Source organism: Terrapene carolina, unplaced genomic scaffold (genome assembly GCF_002925995.2).
Source record: "Terrapene carolina triunguis isolate 2854851 unplaced genomic scaffold, T_m_triunguis-2.0 Scaffold210, whole genome shotgun sequence".
Taxonomy (NCBI): domain Eukaryota; kingdom Metazoa; phylum Chordata; order Testudines; family Emydidae; genus Terrapene; species Terrapene triunguis.
Genome location: NW_020664561.1, coordinates 14,648,571 through 14,669,162, shown reverse-complemented (window position 1 = coordinate 14,669,162; position 20,592 = coordinate 14,648,571). Strand labels below are relative to the sequence as shown.

General features: G+C 47.0%; 1 protein-coding gene across 1 annotated transcript in view; it reads right to left on the bottom strand.

Moving 5' to 3' along the window:
* LOC112113460 (laminin subunit gamma-1) overlaps positions 1–20,592 on the bottom strand; it is a 131,669-nt gene that overhangs the window by 22,904 nt on the left and 88,173 nt on the right. Inside the window, exons 2-5 of the mRNA XM_024209750.3 lie at positions 13,084–13,388; positions 12,206–12,336; positions 5,178–5,344; positions 1,811–1,999 (exon numbers count right to left, since the gene is read on the bottom strand). Coding sequence (XP_024065518.2) covers positions 1,811–1,999; positions 5,178–5,344; positions 12,206–12,336; positions 13,084–13,388 — 792 coding nt within the window. The remainder of the gene's footprint in view (positions 1–1,810; positions 2,000–5,177; positions 5,345–12,205; positions 12,337–13,083; positions 13,389–20,592) is intronic.

Below are 20,592 nucleotides of genomic sequence, written 5' to 3'. Positions count from 1 at the left end.
GCCTGGGCTCTCCCCAACTTTCCTGTATTGCAAGATAGGCTCCTGAACATGGGCTGTTCTTGGCCAGCTCTTTTGCTGTCTGTGGTCTGGGAGTGAGCTCCTAAAGGACACAGTGCTGGAACAGCTCAAACTTCTTCTCCTCCCTATCAGGAGGCCAGATGACAAGAGCACTGAGAAGGAACACTTGGCCTCACATAGCTCGCATGCCGTACGTCATACTGGTAGAATGTAAATGCTAAGAAACCGCTATACATCACACTGATAGACTTTGAATGATAAACCTAATAGTATTGAGGAGGCTTGGTAGAGGAACACATGAACAAGCCTCACATTTGTAGCAAGGAATGGTCTTAAAGCTACGTTTTATAAAATTGCATCTGAATGAAAATTTCGACCTTTTTTATTCCCTTGTGAAAGGGACACAAGCATGCTCCCTGAGTTTGGTCCTGAAGACACAGTTTAATCAGCTTCTTTAATTCTTTGAAGACAGAATGTTTTCTCCCAGGCATTTGTTTGGCTAGCAGTCTGGGAAAATGTCAGTGTTCTAAGGGCTAGTAAGTGAACAAATATGTAATATAACGCAACTTTTTATGTATAAAAAGGAATGGTTTCTGCCTTCCATTTCAGGCTGCACTAAAAAGCTGTGTGTAACAGCAAGTGAAACAATTATAAGAGGATTAAACCAGACAGAATAATTAAGAGTGAAGGACTCACAAAACCTTTCCTATATACATTCAAAGTTCAAACTCCCTGTGTGATCCAGTCTATAATTGTTTATAAAAACATTACGTAGATAAAAATATCATCCTAAATCAACTCCACACACTTTTAATACACACTGGATGCCAGCATACCCTGGGCTACAAGTCAAGGGCTTAGTATTAAGTTATAAAGACCTTTGTAATTTGCCCCTACATACCTGAGCAATCACCTCTCTTCCCATGTCCCTACTTGGCATTTACAGTTGGCCTGACTTGATCTTAACGTAAGTCCCAGGGAAAGTTTGGGGGTAGAGGCAGGGAAGAAAAGGGCGTGGGCATGCCTTTCTTGGTCAAAATTTTTTTGAATGTGGAACTTCCCTTCTGGAGTTCATAGGGAGATAGTGCTTGCAACATGCTCTCAAGGCAGCTAGTGAGGGACTCTGCCAGACCTAATTTATTTCAGCTGGTCTATTTTGGATTATCAGCTCTTACCTTAGCTTCCACTACCTTTTTGTTTTCCCCATTCCTCTTATTATTTGTGGGACTGATCCCAATACAGGTCAGGTAATTTGCTTGACTACCATTAATTTGTTCTTATGACAGAAATTTTTTCTTTAAAAAAAAATATATATATATCCAGCAGAGTATTTTGACTTTTCTTTAAAAGAGTTTTTTAAAAAGTTAGTTAGTTTGGTTCACGTTTTATGGTGCTTAGATACACTACCACAAATGTCTTAGTTCATTCACCCTTTAATAAAACAAGGTATTCAAAATGTTGCTTTTGGATACCTAGATGATTTGAAAAAATTCTGCTGGACTGCAACAGCTCCAAAGTTCCACCTACTGGGTGTGTCCAGGGCTTTGCCCATCACTGTAGCATGTTATAATATATAGAAAAAGCCCTTCTAGAATGCATTTGAAAAGGAACTATTGTATATGTATTGTATCTGCTTAAAGTCTATGATCTTGGCTGCCGTACATTTTCCTTGAAGCAATCAGATCAAAATATGAGCAGGTTACTTAACAATTCTAAGCTGAAATAGTATATGTTGTGCACTTTTTTTTTTTTTTAAAGTTTACAGGAGGGAAGAGTCTGCATCCTGACTTACCAACAGCGTTACAGTTACATGGTAGACATCCTTCCTCACTTCCAAGGCGGTAGAAGTTCTCCCGGCACCTTTCACAGTTGGCACCATCAGTGTTATCGAAGCAGCCAATGCAGTGACCACCATGGCCCGTGGAGCGGTACAGTTCAGCATCAAAGTAACACTCCTGTGACCGTCCATTGCAGTTACAGGCTGTGGGAAAAAGCACAAGGTTAAATCAGTTCATATCCATAGGAAGGTATCCTACTCTCACCTACAATACTAGACCTGCCCCAGAAACAGGGTGTAGGAAAGTCAGCAGAAGAGTGATTGGTCCGGGAGAAGATGTACATGGTTATTATATCAGAGAGCAATGCAACAAAAACAAAATGAGTTAGAAATTAATCTGGGGTGAAGGAAAAACAGATGTCAAAGAGTCAGAGAGATTGTGTTAATGTGTGATAGGGATGTAGGTACTGCTGGTACACACAGACTTAATCAGCAAAGACAGATGGAATCTAAACAACGCTGCTCTTGCTATTCCAATCAATGAAAACAGCAGCACGGGCCAGAAGTATTTGGTTTCCTTCCCTCTGCTAGGTGGAAGAAGCTAGTCTTAACAAATACTCTGTTGAAAAAAAACACTGCTTTCTACGTATGTCAGGAGGAATACTAGTTTCCATGCTGCTCCCTTGCCAGCTGGGCTACACCTTTCCACCCTTCCTGCTGCCTTCCCACACAGTAATGCTATTTCAGGCATGCAAAACAGTGAGAGAAGATAACAGTGACACAAGCCTTCCAGAAAGGCCTGTGAGAAAAGTTTCTTCTCCCTCTCATGCAGAGAGATTTTTATGTCTAGGGAGTGAGGTAGACAAGACATTGGTTTCAGTGGGCTGTCAACTGAAGTCACAGGACTTGTATCAACAACTGGGAACTTTTAATACTAATATACGGTCAGACAGGAAGAAGGTTCCTGTCTGAAAGTCTTCCACCCTCCACCCCTGTAAGTAAACTACGAGGCGCAATAGCTCCTAACAGAAGACCGCACGAATAAACTGGCTTATTTTTAAGAGATACATTAGAACCACTGCACCTTTGCAATAGCCTGGACCGGGATGAAGTCTGAGTATATTCTGGAGATCAAGAACTCTGACTGCAAAGGGAAGAGGTCACTGAATACTAACTGAACTCTTCAGTTAAAAGGCCACTGCATTCATTAGGACCTGCAGTATGCTGCACACCAGAAACAATCCCATTTCTTTTTCTTCTGGGGGCCCTCTAAGCACCATGTGCATATAATTTTGTGGTATGCAACTACTGTATGATGCAATTCTATTCTTCAGTAGATGTTCTACTATAAGAACACACCCCTTGTTAGGGATCTGTCAGTGATACTGGTGGAGTTCGGATGGGAGTTTCTAGCAATTCTGTGAAGTATTTCTACTGATAAGCACAAGACTCAGCCTTCAGATATCTTTCTGCACCCTATTTCCAGAAGCTAAGCAATTGTCTGCTTCATGGCAATGGAGTTCAGAGCTACGTCATTATTGTGTTCACTAAGAACCATGAGACAGTTAGGCATATTTCTTTGGGTCCTCCTGAGGAAGAATGGCACAAAATCTTTGTTAGTGTAAGATAACTTATGCTGAACTAGGATGCCATGCAGGACCAAAAACTATCAATTTTTCCAGAAAAGGGACTCTAATGCATCCCTAAAACAAAGTCCCAACCTCTTTAAACAAGTTGCTGGGTCAGTTCTACTCTGGGTGTGCTCAGCCAATTGCATTTACTATATTTTTATACTAGACTGAGGCAGGGACCTAACTTGTTTGCATAGCACCTAACACGATGGTACCCAAATCCTTACTAAGCACCCAATGTGGTGCCACAAATAATAAATGGTAACAACATACCTACATTTATGGGTTCTGTCACAAAAGGACCTTGGGTCCTACATTACATTTCCATTACATTCTTGATAACCAAATGAGATGTCTATTAAGTTTTAGCTCTATCTCAAAACAAGAGGGAAACCCTATGAGTCTGGTCCTTTTTCTCTGGAAATTTGGGATTTCACTGTGATAAGGCTTTGCCATAAACTTCTACATTATTCAAATGTTTAGTTGAAGCGATCCATTTTGTGCGGACTGGGTAGTTTCCAAATGTAACAGGCAAGACTTTCAAAAGTGCCTAAGTGACTTACAAGCACAAGTCCCAGTGATGAAGGGAAAATTTTCTGTAATATTTTTATAATGCTGATGCGTTCCTCAGTTTCCCCCATGCTTTGCCTTGCTACACAGTGGGTGAAAAGGGGGTTAAATCTGCTCTTGGGACAGAACAGGAGGCATGGCTGTTGTGTCATGTCACTGTATGGAGTGGAATGAATGTGTCATTAAGGAACTGTCTGGAGCCTGCTGAAACTAACCCGTATCAATACAGAATCTGGAAAAAGACAATGGGAAACTCCCACAGCCAAGACATTGACATCTAGCAACCAACAACCCAGAGGAAGGAGGTTTTCTCCCACCTCTTTGCAGGAAGGCAGACCAGGGGCCTCAGCTTGAGAACAATGGACCAAGATGTGTCAGAATGCAGGGTTAAGAGCTGGCTTTTGGTGGGACTTAGCAGCTCTCACCTTGAACTGACAAAGAGCCAGAGCCAGAGCCAGAAATGGAGTCCACAGCAGCTTGGAGGACTTTTTGCACTGGCTTGGCCAGGATAGACTATAGACTTAACTTTGCCTCTCTTTGCTGAACTAAGGACCTTCAGATTCTCTATGCCAGGTGACTAATAAATCCTACTCTGTTTTGAAGAGTCTGCCTGGTGTCACTGCAAATACTCACCGAGAGCATTGAGCCCTGAAGGGGTACAGCACAAGCCTCTCACAGGAGTCTGGCTTGGCTGAATTCACTGCAAGGAGCCATGGAGAGACAGGGATCAAAGATGCCTGAAGGCCCAGTCTTGGAGGCCATGGATGTGCCCCTGTGGAACTGCATGAACCCTTGGAGTTCGGCACACTAAAAAGGTCACTCCCAAGGGACTGGTTACAGGCTGTAGCATAGACCAGATCCCATGGATCTCCGTCAATGAGACACTTATGCTCCTAAGTCACTTACATGTTTTAGAAAATCCCACCTATCATGCGCTGTAACTACATGGAGCCGCCATGCAAAAACACACAGGCATAAAAGTGTTTGCAAATTGTTTAAAATGTGGACTCTAGTGTGGACAGAATTTGACAGAGTAAGGAAGAAATTGGGACTTGACAGGAGGAAGGGAAAGGGAGAAACTAAATATTAAAAAAGACTTCTTGTGGTTGGCTGCCACCTGCCTGAGAGTAGAGGCGGTGGAATATACCACAGAAAGATTTTTCTTGTACAAAGCCACTTACACAAACATTCATTGGCACTCTCTGCTGTTGCTCTTCTCCATGGCCTGTCATTGTAGAAGGGAAGGCACTTCTCGCAGTCTTCCCCAAAAGTGTTGTGTTTGCAGTTACACGATAGCTTCCCAAAGTCATTCTTCACACACTCGCTTGCATGGCCATTGCACTTGCACCTGCAGAACAGGAGAAATGAATGTATTGACTTCAGACATAATATGTTTTAAGCTCCCCAGGTCCAGGTCACACACAGAGCAGGCTGATATCCTAGAGACTGAAGACTCTCAGAGATCTGGCCACTTTCCTTAAATAAGGAAGAACTTTTGCGGAAAACTTGACCTAAGGACCACTCTGGTTTCTGTGGCGGATCTGAAATTCTGTGGCATATAAAAAAATGGAGGCTTTTAAGTCAATTAAATATGAAAATCACCACCACCACCACAAGTATTACATCATGTGGATCCTTTTTTAATATTAATATTAAATCTATTTAGTTTCAATTTTGTCTACCTACAGTTTACAATCAGCAATGATAATGCAGACAAAGTCGAAGATCTAGGAGGGAGTGTTGTGTGGATTTCTAACAGGATAAAGTTCCCATGCTATAGCTATTTACATATGACATAAGCGAAACAGCTCTTTCATGCACTTAGATACAGTTTTGGTTAGGAGTAATTACAGGCTTCATAAAAAAGACGGTTACTCACCGTTGTAACTGTTGTTCTTCGAGATGTGTTGCTCATATCCATTCCAGTTAGGTGTGCGCGCGCCGCGTGCACGATCGTCGGAAAACTTTTACCCTAGCAACACCCGGTGGGTCGGCTGTGGAGCCCCCTGGAGTGGCGCCTTCATGGCGCTGGATATATACCCCAGCCGACCCAGCGCCCCCTCAGTTCCTTCTTGCCGGCTACTCCGACAGTGGGGAAGGGGGCGGGTTTGGAATGGATATGAGCAACACATCTCGAAGAACAACAGTTACAACGGTGAGTAACCGTCTTTTCTTCTTCGAGTGCTTGCTCATATCCATTCCAGTTAGGTGACTCCCAAGCCCCACCTAGGAGGCGGGGTCGGAGTGAGACATTGCTGTGTGCAAAACCGCTGACCCGAAGGCAGCATCGTCTCTGGATTGTTGCACCAGCGCATAATGAGCAGCGAATGTGTGTACCGAAGACCAAACTGCAGCTCTACAAATGTCCTGGATCGGGACCTGAGCCAGGAAGGCAGTCGAGGAGGCCTGGGCCCTCGTGGAGTGAGCGGTGAGGCGCGGAGTCGGGACACCGGCCAGGTCGTAACAAGCACGAATACAGGACGTGATCCAAGAGGACAGGCACTGTGAAGAGACCGGTGAGCCTTTCATCCGGTCGGCCACCGCAACGAAGAGTTGCGTCGTCTTCCTAAATGGCTTTGTACGGTCGATATAGAAAGCCAGGGCCCTGCGTACGTCCAAAGAATGCAAACGCTGGTCTTGACGAGTAGCGTGTGGTTTCGGATGGAAGACCGGGAGAAATATATCCTGGTTCACGTGGAAAGGTGAAACCACCTTCGGAAGAAAGGCAGGGTGGGGGCGAAGCTGCACCTTGTCCTTGTGGAACACCGTGTAAGGGGGCTCGGACGTCAGCGCTCTGAGTTCAGAAACGCGCCGTGCTGACGTGATGGCTACGAGGAAGGCTGTCTTCCAGGATAAGTACAGGAGTGAACAGGTCGCCAATGGTTCAAACGGAGGCCCTGTGAGCCTGGAGTGAATGAGGTTGAGGTCCCACGTCGGGACTGGCTGCCGTTGCTGTGGGTACAGCCGGTCTAAGCCCTTGAGGAATCTAACGACCATCGGGTTAGAGAAGAACGAGGACGTGAGTTCTCCTGGGTGGAAAGCCGAAATAGCGGCGAGGTGAACCCTGATTGAAGTTATCGCCAAGCCCTGCTGTCTCAGGGACAGGAGATATTCCAGTATGAGAGGGATAGATGCCTGCAAGGGGGACGTAGCTCGTTGCTCACACCAACAGGAGAACCGCTTCCACTTGGCTAAGTAAGTGGACCGTGTAGAGGGCTTTCTACTTCCCAGCAGGATCTGCTGGACGGACTGCGAGCATTGCCGCTCTGTCTGATTCAGCCATGGAGCATCCACGCTGTGAGGTGGAGTGATTGCAGGTCGGGGTGACACAGTCGGCCGTGGTCCTGAGAGATGAGATCCGGAGTCAAGGGGAGCGTGATCGGCGCTTGAACCGACAGCTCCAACAGTGTGGTGTACCAGTGCTGCCTCGGCCAAGCGGGAGCGACTAGAATTACTCGTGCATGGTCTGTGCGGATCTTGAGCAGTACCCTGTGGACCAGCGGAAATGGAGGAAAGGCGTAGAACAGGTGGTCCTTCCACGTTAGAAAGAAGGCGTCCGACAGAGAGCCTGGAGCTCGCCCGTGTAGGGAGCAGAATGCCTGGCACTTCCTGTTGGCTCGGGATGCGAACAGGTCGACCTGGGGAAATCCCCACCTCTGGAAGACGGAATAAATGATGTCCGGGCGAATCGACTACTCGTGCGTCTGGAAGGACCTGCTGAGACGGTCCGCCAGCGTATTCTGGACTCCAGGAAGGAACGATGCCGTGAGATGTATCGAGTGGGCGATGCAGAAGTCCCACAGGCGAATGGCCTCTTGGCATAGGAGCGATGAGTGGGCTCCGCCTTGCTTGTTGATGTAAAACATGGCCGTGGTGTTGTCGGTGAGAACCAACACGCAACGGCCCTGTAGGAAGTTGAGGAATGCCTGGCAAGCTAGGCGCACCGCCATCAGCTCTCGGACGTTGATGTGCAGGGCTAGTTGGGACGCCGACCACAGGCCCTGGGTATGGTGCTCCCCGAGGTGAGCGCCCCATCCTAGAGATGAAGCGTCCGTGACCAGGTGGAGGGAGGGTTGTGGGGCGTGAAAAGGCACTCCTGCACAGACCGCCGTGCGATCCAACCACCAGGTGAGGGAGGCCAAGACCGAGGACAGAACCGTCACCACCATGGTCAGGTCGTCCCGGTGAGGACGGTACACCGATGATACCCAAGCCTGTAGTGGGCGAAGCCGTAGTCTGGCATGCCTGGTTACGTAGGTGCACGAGGCCATGTGACCCAACAGGGCAAGGCATGTCCTTATGATGGTAATCGGAAATGCCCGGAGTCCTTGAATGACGCTTGCGATGGTATGAAATCGGCTGTCTGGCAGAATGGCTCGGGCATGTCTGGAGTCCAGGATTGCTCCAATGAACTCTATTCTCTGAGTTGGTACTAGAGTGGACTTCTCTCTGTTGAGTAGAATGCCCAGCTCGTGGAAAGTGTGTGTCACTATGCGGACGTGAGCCCGAACTTGGTCCCTGGTGCGGCCGCGCACCAGCCAGTCGTCCAGATACGGGAACACCTGTACCCCTTGTCGACGATGGTATGCCGCGACGACTGCCAGACACTTTGTGAACACTCTGGGAGCCGAGGACAAGCCGAAGGGAAGGACTGCAAATTGGTAGTGCACTCTGTTTACTACAAATCGCAGGAAGCGCCTTTGAGGCGGATAAATTGCTATATGGAAATAAGCGTCCTTCATGTCGAGGGCGGCGAACCAGTCTCCAGGATCCAGTGAAGGAATAATGGTCCCCAATGATACCATGCGGAACTTCAACTTTACTATGAATTTGTTGAGTCCGCGCAAGTCTAAGATGGGCCGTAGACCCCCTTTTGACTTGGGGATCAGGAAGTAGCGGGAATAAAACCCCCTGCCCCTTAGCTCTGGTGGAACCTCCTCTATGGCCCCCATAGCAAGGAGCCCAAAAACCTCCTGTGTAAGGAGTTGCTCGTGAGAAGGGTCCCTGAAGAGGGACGGGGAGGGGGAGTGGGAGGGGGGGGAGCGAGGAAAACTGGAGGGCGTATCCCCTCTCCACCGTGCGAAGGACCCAACGGTCCGAGGTTATAAGGGACCAAGCACGGTGGAAACGGGAGAGGCGATCCCGGAAGGGGGGAGTTGGATCCTGGGTACTGGTCGTGGTGCCGTCCTCGACCGCACCTTCAAAAGTTTTGCCTAGGCCCTGAAGGTGGCCTAGGCTGGCCCTGGTTCTGACCGGGTTGAGGGCCGGTCGACCTTCGCCTCCCGCCTCGACCCCGCCTCCTGGCAAAGTCCTGTCTTGGACGAGGCGGAGGAGGGTAGAACCTCTGAGGCTGGGGCCTGAAGGGTCTGCGCTGTGGCCCTGGGACATGCATCCCCAGGGAGCGCATCATTGTCCGGGAGTCTTTGAGATTTTGGAGCCTAGAGTCCGTCTTCTCCGAAAAGAGTCCCTGGCCTTCAAATGGTAAATCCTGCAGGGTCTGCTGCAGTTCAGGTGGCAAGCCTGACACCTGAAGCCAGGAGATTCGCCGCATGGCTATACCCGAAGCCATAGTCCTAGCGGCCGAGTCCGCTATATCCAGGGAGGCCTGTAGGGAGGTATGTGCCACCCGTTTACCCTCCTCTACTAAGGCCCCGAACTCTTCCCTGGAGTCTTGGGGAACCAGCTCTTTAAATTTCCCCATCGAGGACCAAGAGTTAAAATTATAGCGGCTCAAGAGCGCCTGCTGGTTGGCCGCTCTAAGTTGAAGCCCCCCCGCCGAATACACCTTGCGTCCGAACAAATCGAAGCGCTTAGCGTCCTTCGATTTGGGCGCAGCAGCCTGCTGGCCATGGCGCTCCCGTGCATTCACTGATGATACCACCAGTGAGCACGGCTGGGGGTGGGTATACAGATATTCGCAGTTCTTGGAGGGAACAAAGTACTTCCTCTCCACCCCTCTGGCCGTGGGTGGAATAGAGGCCGGGGTTTGCCAGATCGTGGAGGCATTAGCCTGTATCGTGCGAATAAGCGGTAACGCCAGTCTGGATGGGGCATCCGCTGAGAGGATGTTCAGCGCTGGGTCGTGAACCTCCACAATCTCCTCCACCTGGAGGTCCATATTTCGCGCCATCCGGCGCAACAGGTCCTGGTGGGCCCGAAGGTCTATAGGGGGCGGGCCCATGGCGGATGTACCCGCTACCGCCTCATCGGGGGAGGAGGAGGAGGATGCCCCCGGTGGCAAGGGGTCCAGTGGCGGATCCTGCTCCAGGTGTTCCTGGAACTGGGCATCGCCTGCCCCCGGGTCCAGGGCTTCAGCAGGCGTAGGCACTGGAGCCTCCATGCCCCCTGGGGGAGGGCGAGAGATGGTGGCCTCCAGGACCCTGGGCTCGGAACGTGCCGAGCGGGAGGCAGATGGTGGAGCCCCTTGCGCTTGGTGGTAGGCCCATGGAGTCCAAAAGGACCAGTGCGCAGGTCCCTGCGTAGGGTCCTCTGCCGTCTCCTGCGAATGGCCGAAATCCGCTGAAGCCGCCTGCCCCTGCGGAGGATAGCCCGATCTAGAGGCTCCTTCCGAGGAGCGGGATGCAGATCTCGACGGCCACGGCGGTGCCGAGCGCGACGCAGCCGGCACCGGATGGTACGGTGCCGGTCGTAGGACGATCTGTCCCTGCGCGGTGCCGGAGAGCGGTGCCGGGATCGGGATCGGTGCCGGTAGCCCCGCCGGTGCTGAGATCCGGATCTGGAGCGGGACGACGACTGCGATGAGGCCCGGTACCGGGAGCAGCCCCTCGAGCTGGAGCGGCGCTCGTACCGGTGCCGGGAACTGCGCCTCGAGCCCGATCGGTGCCGGTGATCGCGCCGGTGCCGAGATGTAGAGCGGCGTCGCGAAGAGGATCTCGGCCGCGAGTACGACCGGTGCCGAGGTGATAGTCGGCGCCGGGACTCCGAGCGGCGTCGGGACCTGCTCCGAGACCTGGAGCGGTGCAGAGAATCCAGAGCTGGAGAAGGTGGGGGCACCAGGGCAGGCTTGCCCCTGGATTGCACTACACGTGGCGCCACCGGTGCCGGAAGTTGCGACGGTGCCGGCTCCGTGAGGGCGATAAGGTCCCGCGCCGTTGCAAATGTCTCCGGGGTGGAAGGGAGACAAGGTTCCACCACCAGCCTAGGTGGTGAAACAGTCCGCACCGGACTCAACGGCCTCGGTGCCGGAGTCGACGGTGTGGCCGCCTGCTTCTGGCGGTCCAACGGCGGACGCGGCTCTACCCCCGGCACCGGGGGAGCCGGTGTCTTCAGCGCAGCAATGTCCTGCGCCTTGCGGGCCTTCTTATGGCCCGGAGAGAGGGATCGGCGCCGAGTCCCCTGAGGCGGGTGCGGTGCCGACGTCGGCCGGTGCCGAGATGACTTGTCCGCCGCACCGGTCGGAGCCGCCGGTGCGCTGCGCACCGAGGCGCTCGGCGCCGGGGCTGGGCGCGCCGAGGGAGGATCCGGGCTAAGTGCCGCCTCCATCAGTAGCTGCCGAAGCCTAAAGTCCCGCTCCTTTCTTGTCCGAGGCTTGAAGGCCTTGCAGATCTGGCACTTATCTGCTTGATGGGATTCCCCGAGGCACTTCAAGCAGGAGGTGTGCGGGTCGCTCGTGGGCATAGGCTTCGCGCAGGACGCGCACGGCTTAAAGCCAGGAGCCTTGGGCATGAGCCCGGCTATGCGCCAGGGGAAAAAGGGGGGAGAACAACTCCCTTAACCCCCGCTAACAACTTACAACTATTACAAACTAAGTGAAAAAACTATCTAAAGAACTTTAACAACTATACACAACTATCTATACTAATAAGAACGATAAGCTAGGGAGAGTGGAGAACAGCTATGCCGCGCTCCACAGTTCCAACGACCGTCAGGGGCGGTAAGAAGGAACTGAGGGGGCGCTGGGTCGGCTGGGGTATATATCCAGCGCCATGAAGGTGCCACTCCAGGGGGCTCCACAGCCGACCCACCGGGTGTTGCTAGGGTAAAAGTTTTCCGACGATCGTGCACGCAGCGCGCGCACACCTAACTGGAATGGATATGAGCAAGCACTCGAAGAAGAACACATTTTACTGTGCTTCTGCTTTAGCATATCTCAATGGGTCTAGTATAATTAATGTCCTTAAAGCAGTCTAATGATTAAAGCACTATGCCAGTACTAAGTATGGCTTTTTATTAGTAATGATTTACTCACCTGCCACCCACAGCAAAATCAGAAATTGCATAATAATAGGACTTGAGAACTTTTGGATCATTGAAAACTTCATCTCCAAAGGTGTTCAGACGATTGAGGGTCACTCGGATGTCAGTAGCCGTCACCCATTCCTAACGGAGATAAAAACCCCACCAAAATGAGAATCAAACCACCAATGCAAAGCTCAAATGCACTATAGTGTTCCCGTCATTAGCACTAGCTTTCACATAAAAATAGGGTTGGTGCTAGAAGTCACTCATGAAGCCCACCCAATATTTTCTCTCCTTATCTCCTGAGAGCCTGCCCTAAAACTTTTGCCATTCCCTCTAGGTTCGAATGTTTTTCCTTGTAAACCGCATTCAAATACATTTTCCAGGCTCCTTTACTAACTTTATGTGCTTTCTCCAATCCTCTCATGCCTGTACTGCTATGTGCTAAGAAGCAGTAGGAAATATCTTCAACAAAGAAAGAACAAGATGCAAGTATGTGCACTTGCAAAACTGCACAAATCTAATGAACAGCAGTTCCCTTGCAAAACAGCCCAGCAAGAATGGAAAACAAATCTAATGTATACTAAATTTGCAGCCAAACACCTCCAGACAAAGGCACAGCTACACACATCTGGGTGGGAGAGGCAGAGGGAGAAAAACAACACTTTTTTGAAGTATGGTCAGAATATACATACAGATGAGGCAAATATCCAGTTTCTAATATCAATCTATTTTTCTCCATTATCTCTGAAATGCTGGACTGTTCGCTGTATCCATTTGCTAAGCCTACCAGCATATCAGAGATATGGATTTAGTTTCTAATAGGTTTCCATAGTGCACAGATAACAAAGGGCTTGCATGCCTCTTATCCAATTCCTACCCGCATACCTGTAACACAGCACTGTTGTCAAAATTGTAGGCACTGGGCCGCCCCTCCAGTGTTGAAAAAGCCACATTGCCACCTGTGAGTGGAGAGATGTCACTGAACTCATCCGTGCAGAGTGCCTGCTGTTCATCCTCCCCAGTCCGGATAAAGCCTCGGTTTAATTTCTGATACGTGTTCTCGCAAGAGCCACTGTAGTACTGGTAAGGCACCCACGGACCATCTTCCCTGGTACGTTTGTAGATGGCAAAGCTCTCAGGCCGGCTCGTGTGGAACTTCAGGCGCACATATGTGATGTCAAAGGCCTTTCCTGTAGACAAAACAAATCAAACACCCTGGAGATGAGATTCAAATGGTTCATTAGCACAGAGAGAGTTTTGTACTGTGTTTTGTTCCCTTAAACAAGGTGGTACCAACCCTGTCGGCCTAGTTAACAACAAGCAACGTGTTATAAAATGTATGACAAAGCCCTGATGAAAACCTGACCTCAAACTGGCAGAACACACAAAAAGGCAAGTTCAAGTGTCACCAAAGCAGGTCTATGATGGACATCAGTTCCATCTGTTTGACAACTTTGTGTTGCACTTCTGAACATTTATGTAATTTCTACATTATACTAAAACTTCAGACCACTGTACCTTAAAACTCATGTGACCTCTACACATGCATAAACTGTTAGTTACCTAGGCTGAGCAACATTCACATGTGTTTTCATGGAGTTTGAAGAACTGCAACAAAATCTGCTAAAAAAGTCTAATTTCTCAAGATTAACTATATCTTAATTTTGTAGATCATAAGAACAAGAATGTTTTCTTGTTATGAATCCCAAACTCATCACTGCCAAATCCTACTGAGTCCAAAGAGAGCAACTGATTCACAAAACCCATCTCTGTGAAACCTACTGACTCTTAGAACTCAGGAGCTTTGGGGAAAGGGGAAATTTATTTTTACTTAGAAAAGAGGACGTCAATACTTTCAACATTGTTCCCAGAAGTATGCTCCCGTACAGCACAGTCCACATAAAACAGACAGTTACAAAGCTGTGCATTAGTGCTTCATTCCTTCAAGAGCTTCAAACCTTGCAAGGAATAAGAAGAATTTTTAAAAAATGCCTTCATCTGTTCCCTAAGATGGTGATGATGCAGTGTTGAAAGATAACATAGCAACTCACTCCTACAGAAAAGTCTCACTTATAAAGAGATGAGAGTTCATCTGAGTATTAATGGGATGTTGTTGCAGAAGTGCTTTATCTATAGATTTTTCCAAAAGCTATGCTGTCCCAGCCCAGTATGGAACTCTCTGTATGGTAAGCCACATCACAGTGAGGCATCAGAGTCTAGTGACATAATTGTCTATAATACAGGTAAGTAGGAGACCGGACTTACTGACTCCTCTGCAACTGAACTAGTTAAGAGTTTAGTGTATTCTGGGGGTACTTTCACATCAGTATGGGCAAGTGTCCCTACAGCACAACAGGATGCCAGTGTCCTGCAGATCGGTTGCCCTAGAACACGCGCAGAACTATGATGCTGTCGTAAACATACAGCTAAGGGTAGCATAAAATCCCTCTTTACCCTGTAAAGGGTTAATTTCTTTTTTACCCTGTAAAGGGTTAAGAAGCTCAGATAACCTGGGGGCACCTGACCAAAAGGACCAATAAGGGGAGAAGATACTTTCAAATCTGTGGGGGAAGGTTCTTTGTCTGTCTCTCTCTGAGCCAGCCAGGAAACAGGGCAGGGGAAAAATACATCTCCTTAAGCATATCTGAACTAAGCATCTAGTATTGCAGAAATAGTAAGCAATAGGAAAGAAATGCATTAGGTTATCTTTTGTTTTAGCTTGTGAATTTTCCCTGTGCGAAGAGGGAGGTTTATCCCTGTTTTTGTAACTTTAAGTTTTGCCTAGAGGGGAAATCCTCTGTGTTTTTGAGTCTTTTGTTATTCTGTAAAGTACTTACCATCCTGATTTTACAGAGGTGATTCTTTTACCTTTTCTTTAATTAAAATTCTTCTTTTAAGAACCCGATTGATTTTTCGTTGTTCTTAAGATCCAAGGGTTTGGGTCTGTGTTCACCTGCACCAATTGGTGAGGATATTATTCTCAAGCCTCCCCAGGAAAGGGGGTGTAGGGGCTTGTGGGGATATTTGGGGAAGGTAGGGCTCCAAGTGGCCCTCCCTGAATGTTTGTTTAAATCACTTGGTGGTGGCAGCGATACTAAGGCAAAGGAAGGAATTTGTGCCTTGGGGGAGTTTTTAACCTAAGCTGGTAAAAATAAGCTCAGGGGGTCTTTCATGCGGGTCCCCACATCTGTACCCCAGAGTTCAGAGTGGGGAAGGAACCCTGACAATGCAGATTCAAAAACCCATAGATTCACTGTACAGTGTCTGCCTGTGTGCCATGTGAACAGCCTAGGCCTATTGTATGTAAGATATAGAAGCTCTGTCACCGCGAGTCATGCATACACCTCTACCCCGATATAACGCTGTCCTCGGGAGCCAAAAAAATCTTACTGTGTTATAGGTGAAACCACATTATATCAAACTTGCTTTGATCCGCTGGAGCGTGCCGCCCCTCCCCCCCGGAGTGCTGCTTTACCGCGTTATATCCAAATTTGTGTTATATCGGGTCGCGTTATATCGGGGTAGAGGTGTATTTAAGAATTACGTCCTAGTTAATAGAATAGGAGTACTTGTGGCACCTACAATAAATTTGTTAGTCTCTAAGGTGCCACAAGTACTCCTATTCTTTTTGCGGACACAGACTAACACGGCTACTACTCTGAAACCTGTCCTAGTTAATCACTCCTCACTCTTTTAGTGTTTGATCTGATATTATTTCCTGTGAATATGCAGTCAAACGCATCGCTGGGAATAATACTGTATTAACCTAATAGTGAAGAGGTACACCAGTACAGTTACAGGGGAGAACAATCTGGCACATATCAAAGACCTCCCCACTTGCTATGCAGTTAGAAAATCAGGAGTAACCAGGACCCTTATTGCTATCATGGGGTCCTCTTTCACTACTCCATGACAGCCTTTACTTTAGAATTTGGATCATAGGGCTTGTGTTCATTCAGTTTATCCCCTGGGAAGGACAGAACAAGAGGGAAGTTCCTGGCCAATAAGCTCAGAGTCTCTGAAAAGACTTTTCCAAATCAAGAATAATTTAGGGATTTACAAATGAAAGATGCTTCCTCCCCCACCATGACAGTGAACGTAAAATGACCTTCCCACCCCATACTTATCTCCCAACAGGTTTGTGGCAATCAGCAAATAATCCTCCCTAATGGATTCTTTCCAGTGACTGGAACATCCACCCCCATAGAGCACACATGAACCACCCAGGGGATTTACACCCCCAAGAAAATATTTAACTTCTCAATGTTCTGCTACATTCTTTGCTTTGGTCTATGACATTCCTGCCCCGTATCAAAGATGAAGTGCAGATGTTTTGCTGAATGGAATACTCAAAACGGAGAAATACTGCCTGCATTAAGAGCTACAGGGTGTGGAGGTGGCAGAACAGAACAATAAGAATCCAGCCTTCGTTCACCCAGTGCCAAGTCAAGGAATTCTGCTGAAACCTCCTACACGAAGAAACATTTTTAACAGCTTCACATCTCTGGGGGTAGGGGTGAGAAATCCTTTCTGCACTGGAAATGCAGTCGGGTGCTGGGCTGTTCAGAAACATAAGTACTTCTGTTAACGCAGTTCTAAGGAATTTCAGCCAAGCCTTGCAAGGCAACTTCCAGCACTCTACAGTGTAGCTTTAAAGGACAATAGCTATTGTATGCATTTTCCAGCTATTGAGATCGCGTACATTGGCTGCCTTTCCTCAGCCTCGATTACAAGTAAGGAAAAAATGGAGTATATCAATGGCCTGTCCACAGCTAAAAGAATATTTTCTCTACTACTCAGTCACTGGAGAACTGGCTGCAATATGGGCTTACTTGCCCTGCCAACATCAGTGGGAACATCAACACTGAACCTGCATAAAAAAGAGAATGGGTAGTAGCGGAGTAATGGAAGGTTGTACTTCAGTGCTCTAAACAGTTAAAGCAATAGTGGGAAGGGACCTTTAAAATGCTTCAATCACCTTCCTCACAGGCCTAGTTGGCTATGAGAAAAGTTCCCAGGATGAGGTGTACAGCTGCACAACAGCTGTTATTGTTCCACCTCAGTGGACAGATTGTGTGCGCACAATCTCACTAACCAACAAATCCTGGAGCTAAATATACGCTGGGTTTTGGATTAACTGCAGACGGACAGCTACCATATCGAAAAATTAAAGCTACACACATACTAAAGCATATCAGGGGCTTAGATAGGCAATATTTCATTTATTTTGGGCACAAATACTCTTGGATGCTCAGTCTATGCCCTCAACATATAACAACCGTTTGCCATCGACTCCATCTCTGATATCTCTTGAAAAATATTGTTCAACAAAGCAGCATTTGTGGCAGCCACTGGTCACTTCTTTTGAATGGAAACTCTGGAATGGTTTTAACTGACATCCAAAGCCTTATCTCCATATACAGTTGCACTGATTTACCTTTAGAGATTTTTAAACCAGTTTTAGTTAAATAAGGCCTGGTCTACACTTAAAAAGTTAGAGTCAATGTAGGAAGCATCTACGCCAGGGGTAGGCAACCTGCGGCACACGAGCTGATTTTCAATGACACTCACACTGCCCGGGTCCTGGCCACCAGTCCAGGGGGCTCTGCATTTTAATTTAATTTTAAATGAAGCTTCTTAAACATTTTAAAAACCTTATTTACTTTACATACAACAATAGTTTAGTTATATATTCTAGACTTATAGAAAGAGACCTTCTAAAAATGGCATGCGAAACCTTAAATTAGAGTGAATAAATGAAGACTCAACACATCACATCACTTCTGAAAGGTTGCCGACCCCTGATCTACGCTATGGTGCTACAGCCACACAGCTACAGCAGCTGTAGTGCAGACATAAAACTTAGTGGCCACACAGGGCATTGTACCGGTTTAAGAGTGGTTTATTTCTGCTTAAACTAAACTTATTTTTGTTTAGCTTAAAGCTATTGAGTTCAACTGAATAAAAATAAACCTGGTTGAAATGGAAATGAGTTTGTCCTCCTAGCCTTTTTCATCAATTTAACTAAGTGTTTTGTTTTTGTTTTTTATATCCTACCACAAGTTAAGCCAGTGCAACTTTCTCGCACAGATAAACCTTAACTCTTTAGGATGCTAGTGACTCCAGAAACGTTTTTTGCTTTTGAAAGTTTGAGTGAGACTAGGCATTTCATAAATGCAGTTCTCATCTCACGTTACCCAGCAGGTCACTGCTCCTGACGGAAGAAAGGCAGATACAACAACTACCCAGAGAATTTGGAGACTCCAGTTTCTAAGGCAAAATGCCTAAATAAAGGCTTTTTATCAGCATCAATACCGACAAGAGTACACACAGCGGTAGTTACCCGGGGGCAACAGAACCAGTAGGGAAGCTCAAAATATTTGGTCATCTATTGTGTCTCACATCAATATGCTGCCTTTTAAAGTAAGCGCTAAAACAGTGGATTTTAAATAAAAAGTAATTCAGCATCAGTAGAACTTTTTATATGTTTACATTTTAAGGAAAGCCAAATTATGGTCTTAAAATACATTGATCATCTAAGTAATCTTGCATACTCTCAAACATTAACATAGCCAATCTACTAGTTTACTGAATTGCACCAATGAAGCTCCATAAAAGGACAAGCCCTTAAAAAAGGGAAGACACTGGAGTGAGTGAGTGAGTGAGTGAGCGAGCGTGTGTGTGTTTAAAGCCAAAGTGAACCTCCAGTATTCAAGTATACAAAATGGTATTATTTCATTGTGGTATCAACTGGAGGACCCAGTCAGGGACTGGGACTCCATCATGCTAGACTCTGCAAACATGCAACAAAAATAACAATTCTTAACCCCATGGAGTTTACAATCTAAATAAACCGTGACCCAGTGCATTAGGCAACGATTGAAAGGCAAATTAACACTTGACTTCTAATTCCTGCTCTGCTACTGATACATTGGTGGCCTTTGGCGAGTCACTTAAACTGTCTTTTTTACACTTGATGTCACAATTTAAACTGTGCTCATAAAGACTAGAATCTATAAGGTGTTGATAATCAGATCCTGATTAAATGTATCTGATTTATTCCCTCCTCAGTGCTAAATTCCAGAAAGAGACAGGTGTCTATCACACCTATTTTCTATTAACTTGAACGGATGTTCTATACAAAACTGCTGACAGGACTTGTGCAATCTAGCAATAGTGAAATAATTAACAATGTTATAACTGCACAGTGTAACTTATTAACCTCTAACACAGAGCATATTTGGAATCCTGCTGATACTCAACCTAAAGGAACATCACAATGCCTGGATGTGAAGCTGGGGAAAGGTGTGGTATTGGGTGGAGAGAAGAAGAGAGTTGCTTAAGAATACAAGTAGTCTCTCTCTCTCTCTCTCTCTCAGGTTTTCCACTTCTGCTGACAGTGTCTCAAATTCAACCCATAAATTCCAAAAACAGTGCTCGTTACAAAAAAAAAAAAAAAAAAAAGTGCTTCGAAGTGAATAATTTCAGCAGCAGTTTGAGATTTTTTTCTTTTGATTGTGTCTTGACAAGAACAACAAGGCCTCCTCGTCGTTTTTGTGGATACTAACACAGCTACCCCTCTGTTTCTTGACAATCACTTTTACAGGATTCCAACAACTGAGGCTGTGAATCTGGCCAGTAGGTCAAAGACGCCTGAAATCCTTCAACGGACCAAATGGCAACAAAGCCAAGATGCATTCATATTAGGGCTGTCGATTAATCACAGTTAACTCATGCGACTAACTCAAAAAAATTAATGGCGATTCATCGCACTGTTAAACAATAGAATACCAATTGAAATTTATTAAATATTTTGGAAGTTTTTCTACATTTTCAAATATATTGATTTCTATTACAATACAGAATACAAAGTGTATAAGGCTCACTTTATATCATTTTTTATTACAAATATTTGCACTGTAAAACTGATAAATAAAAGAAATAGTATTTTTCAATTCACCTCATAAAAGTACTGTAGTGCAATGTCTTTATAGTGAAAGTGTCACTTACAAATGTCAATTTTTTTGTTACATAACTGAACTCAAAAACAAACCAATGTAAAACTTTAGCGCCTACAAGTCTACTCAGTCCTACTTCTTGTTCAGCCAACTACTAAGGCCTTGACTACACTGGCGCTGTACAGCACTGCAACTTGCTGCACTCAGGGGTGTGAAAACGCGCCCCCCCCTCCCCCGAGCGCAGCAAGTACAGCGCTGTAAAGCACCAGTGTAATCAGAGCCTGCAGCACTGCACGCTCGCTCGCAGCACTGCAAGCTATTCCCCTCGGAGAGGTGGAGTACATACAGTGCTGCGAGAGAGCTCTCGCAGCGCTGGCAGCGCGACTACACTCGCGCTTCACAGCGCTGCCACGGCAGCTCTGGGAAGTTCCGAGTG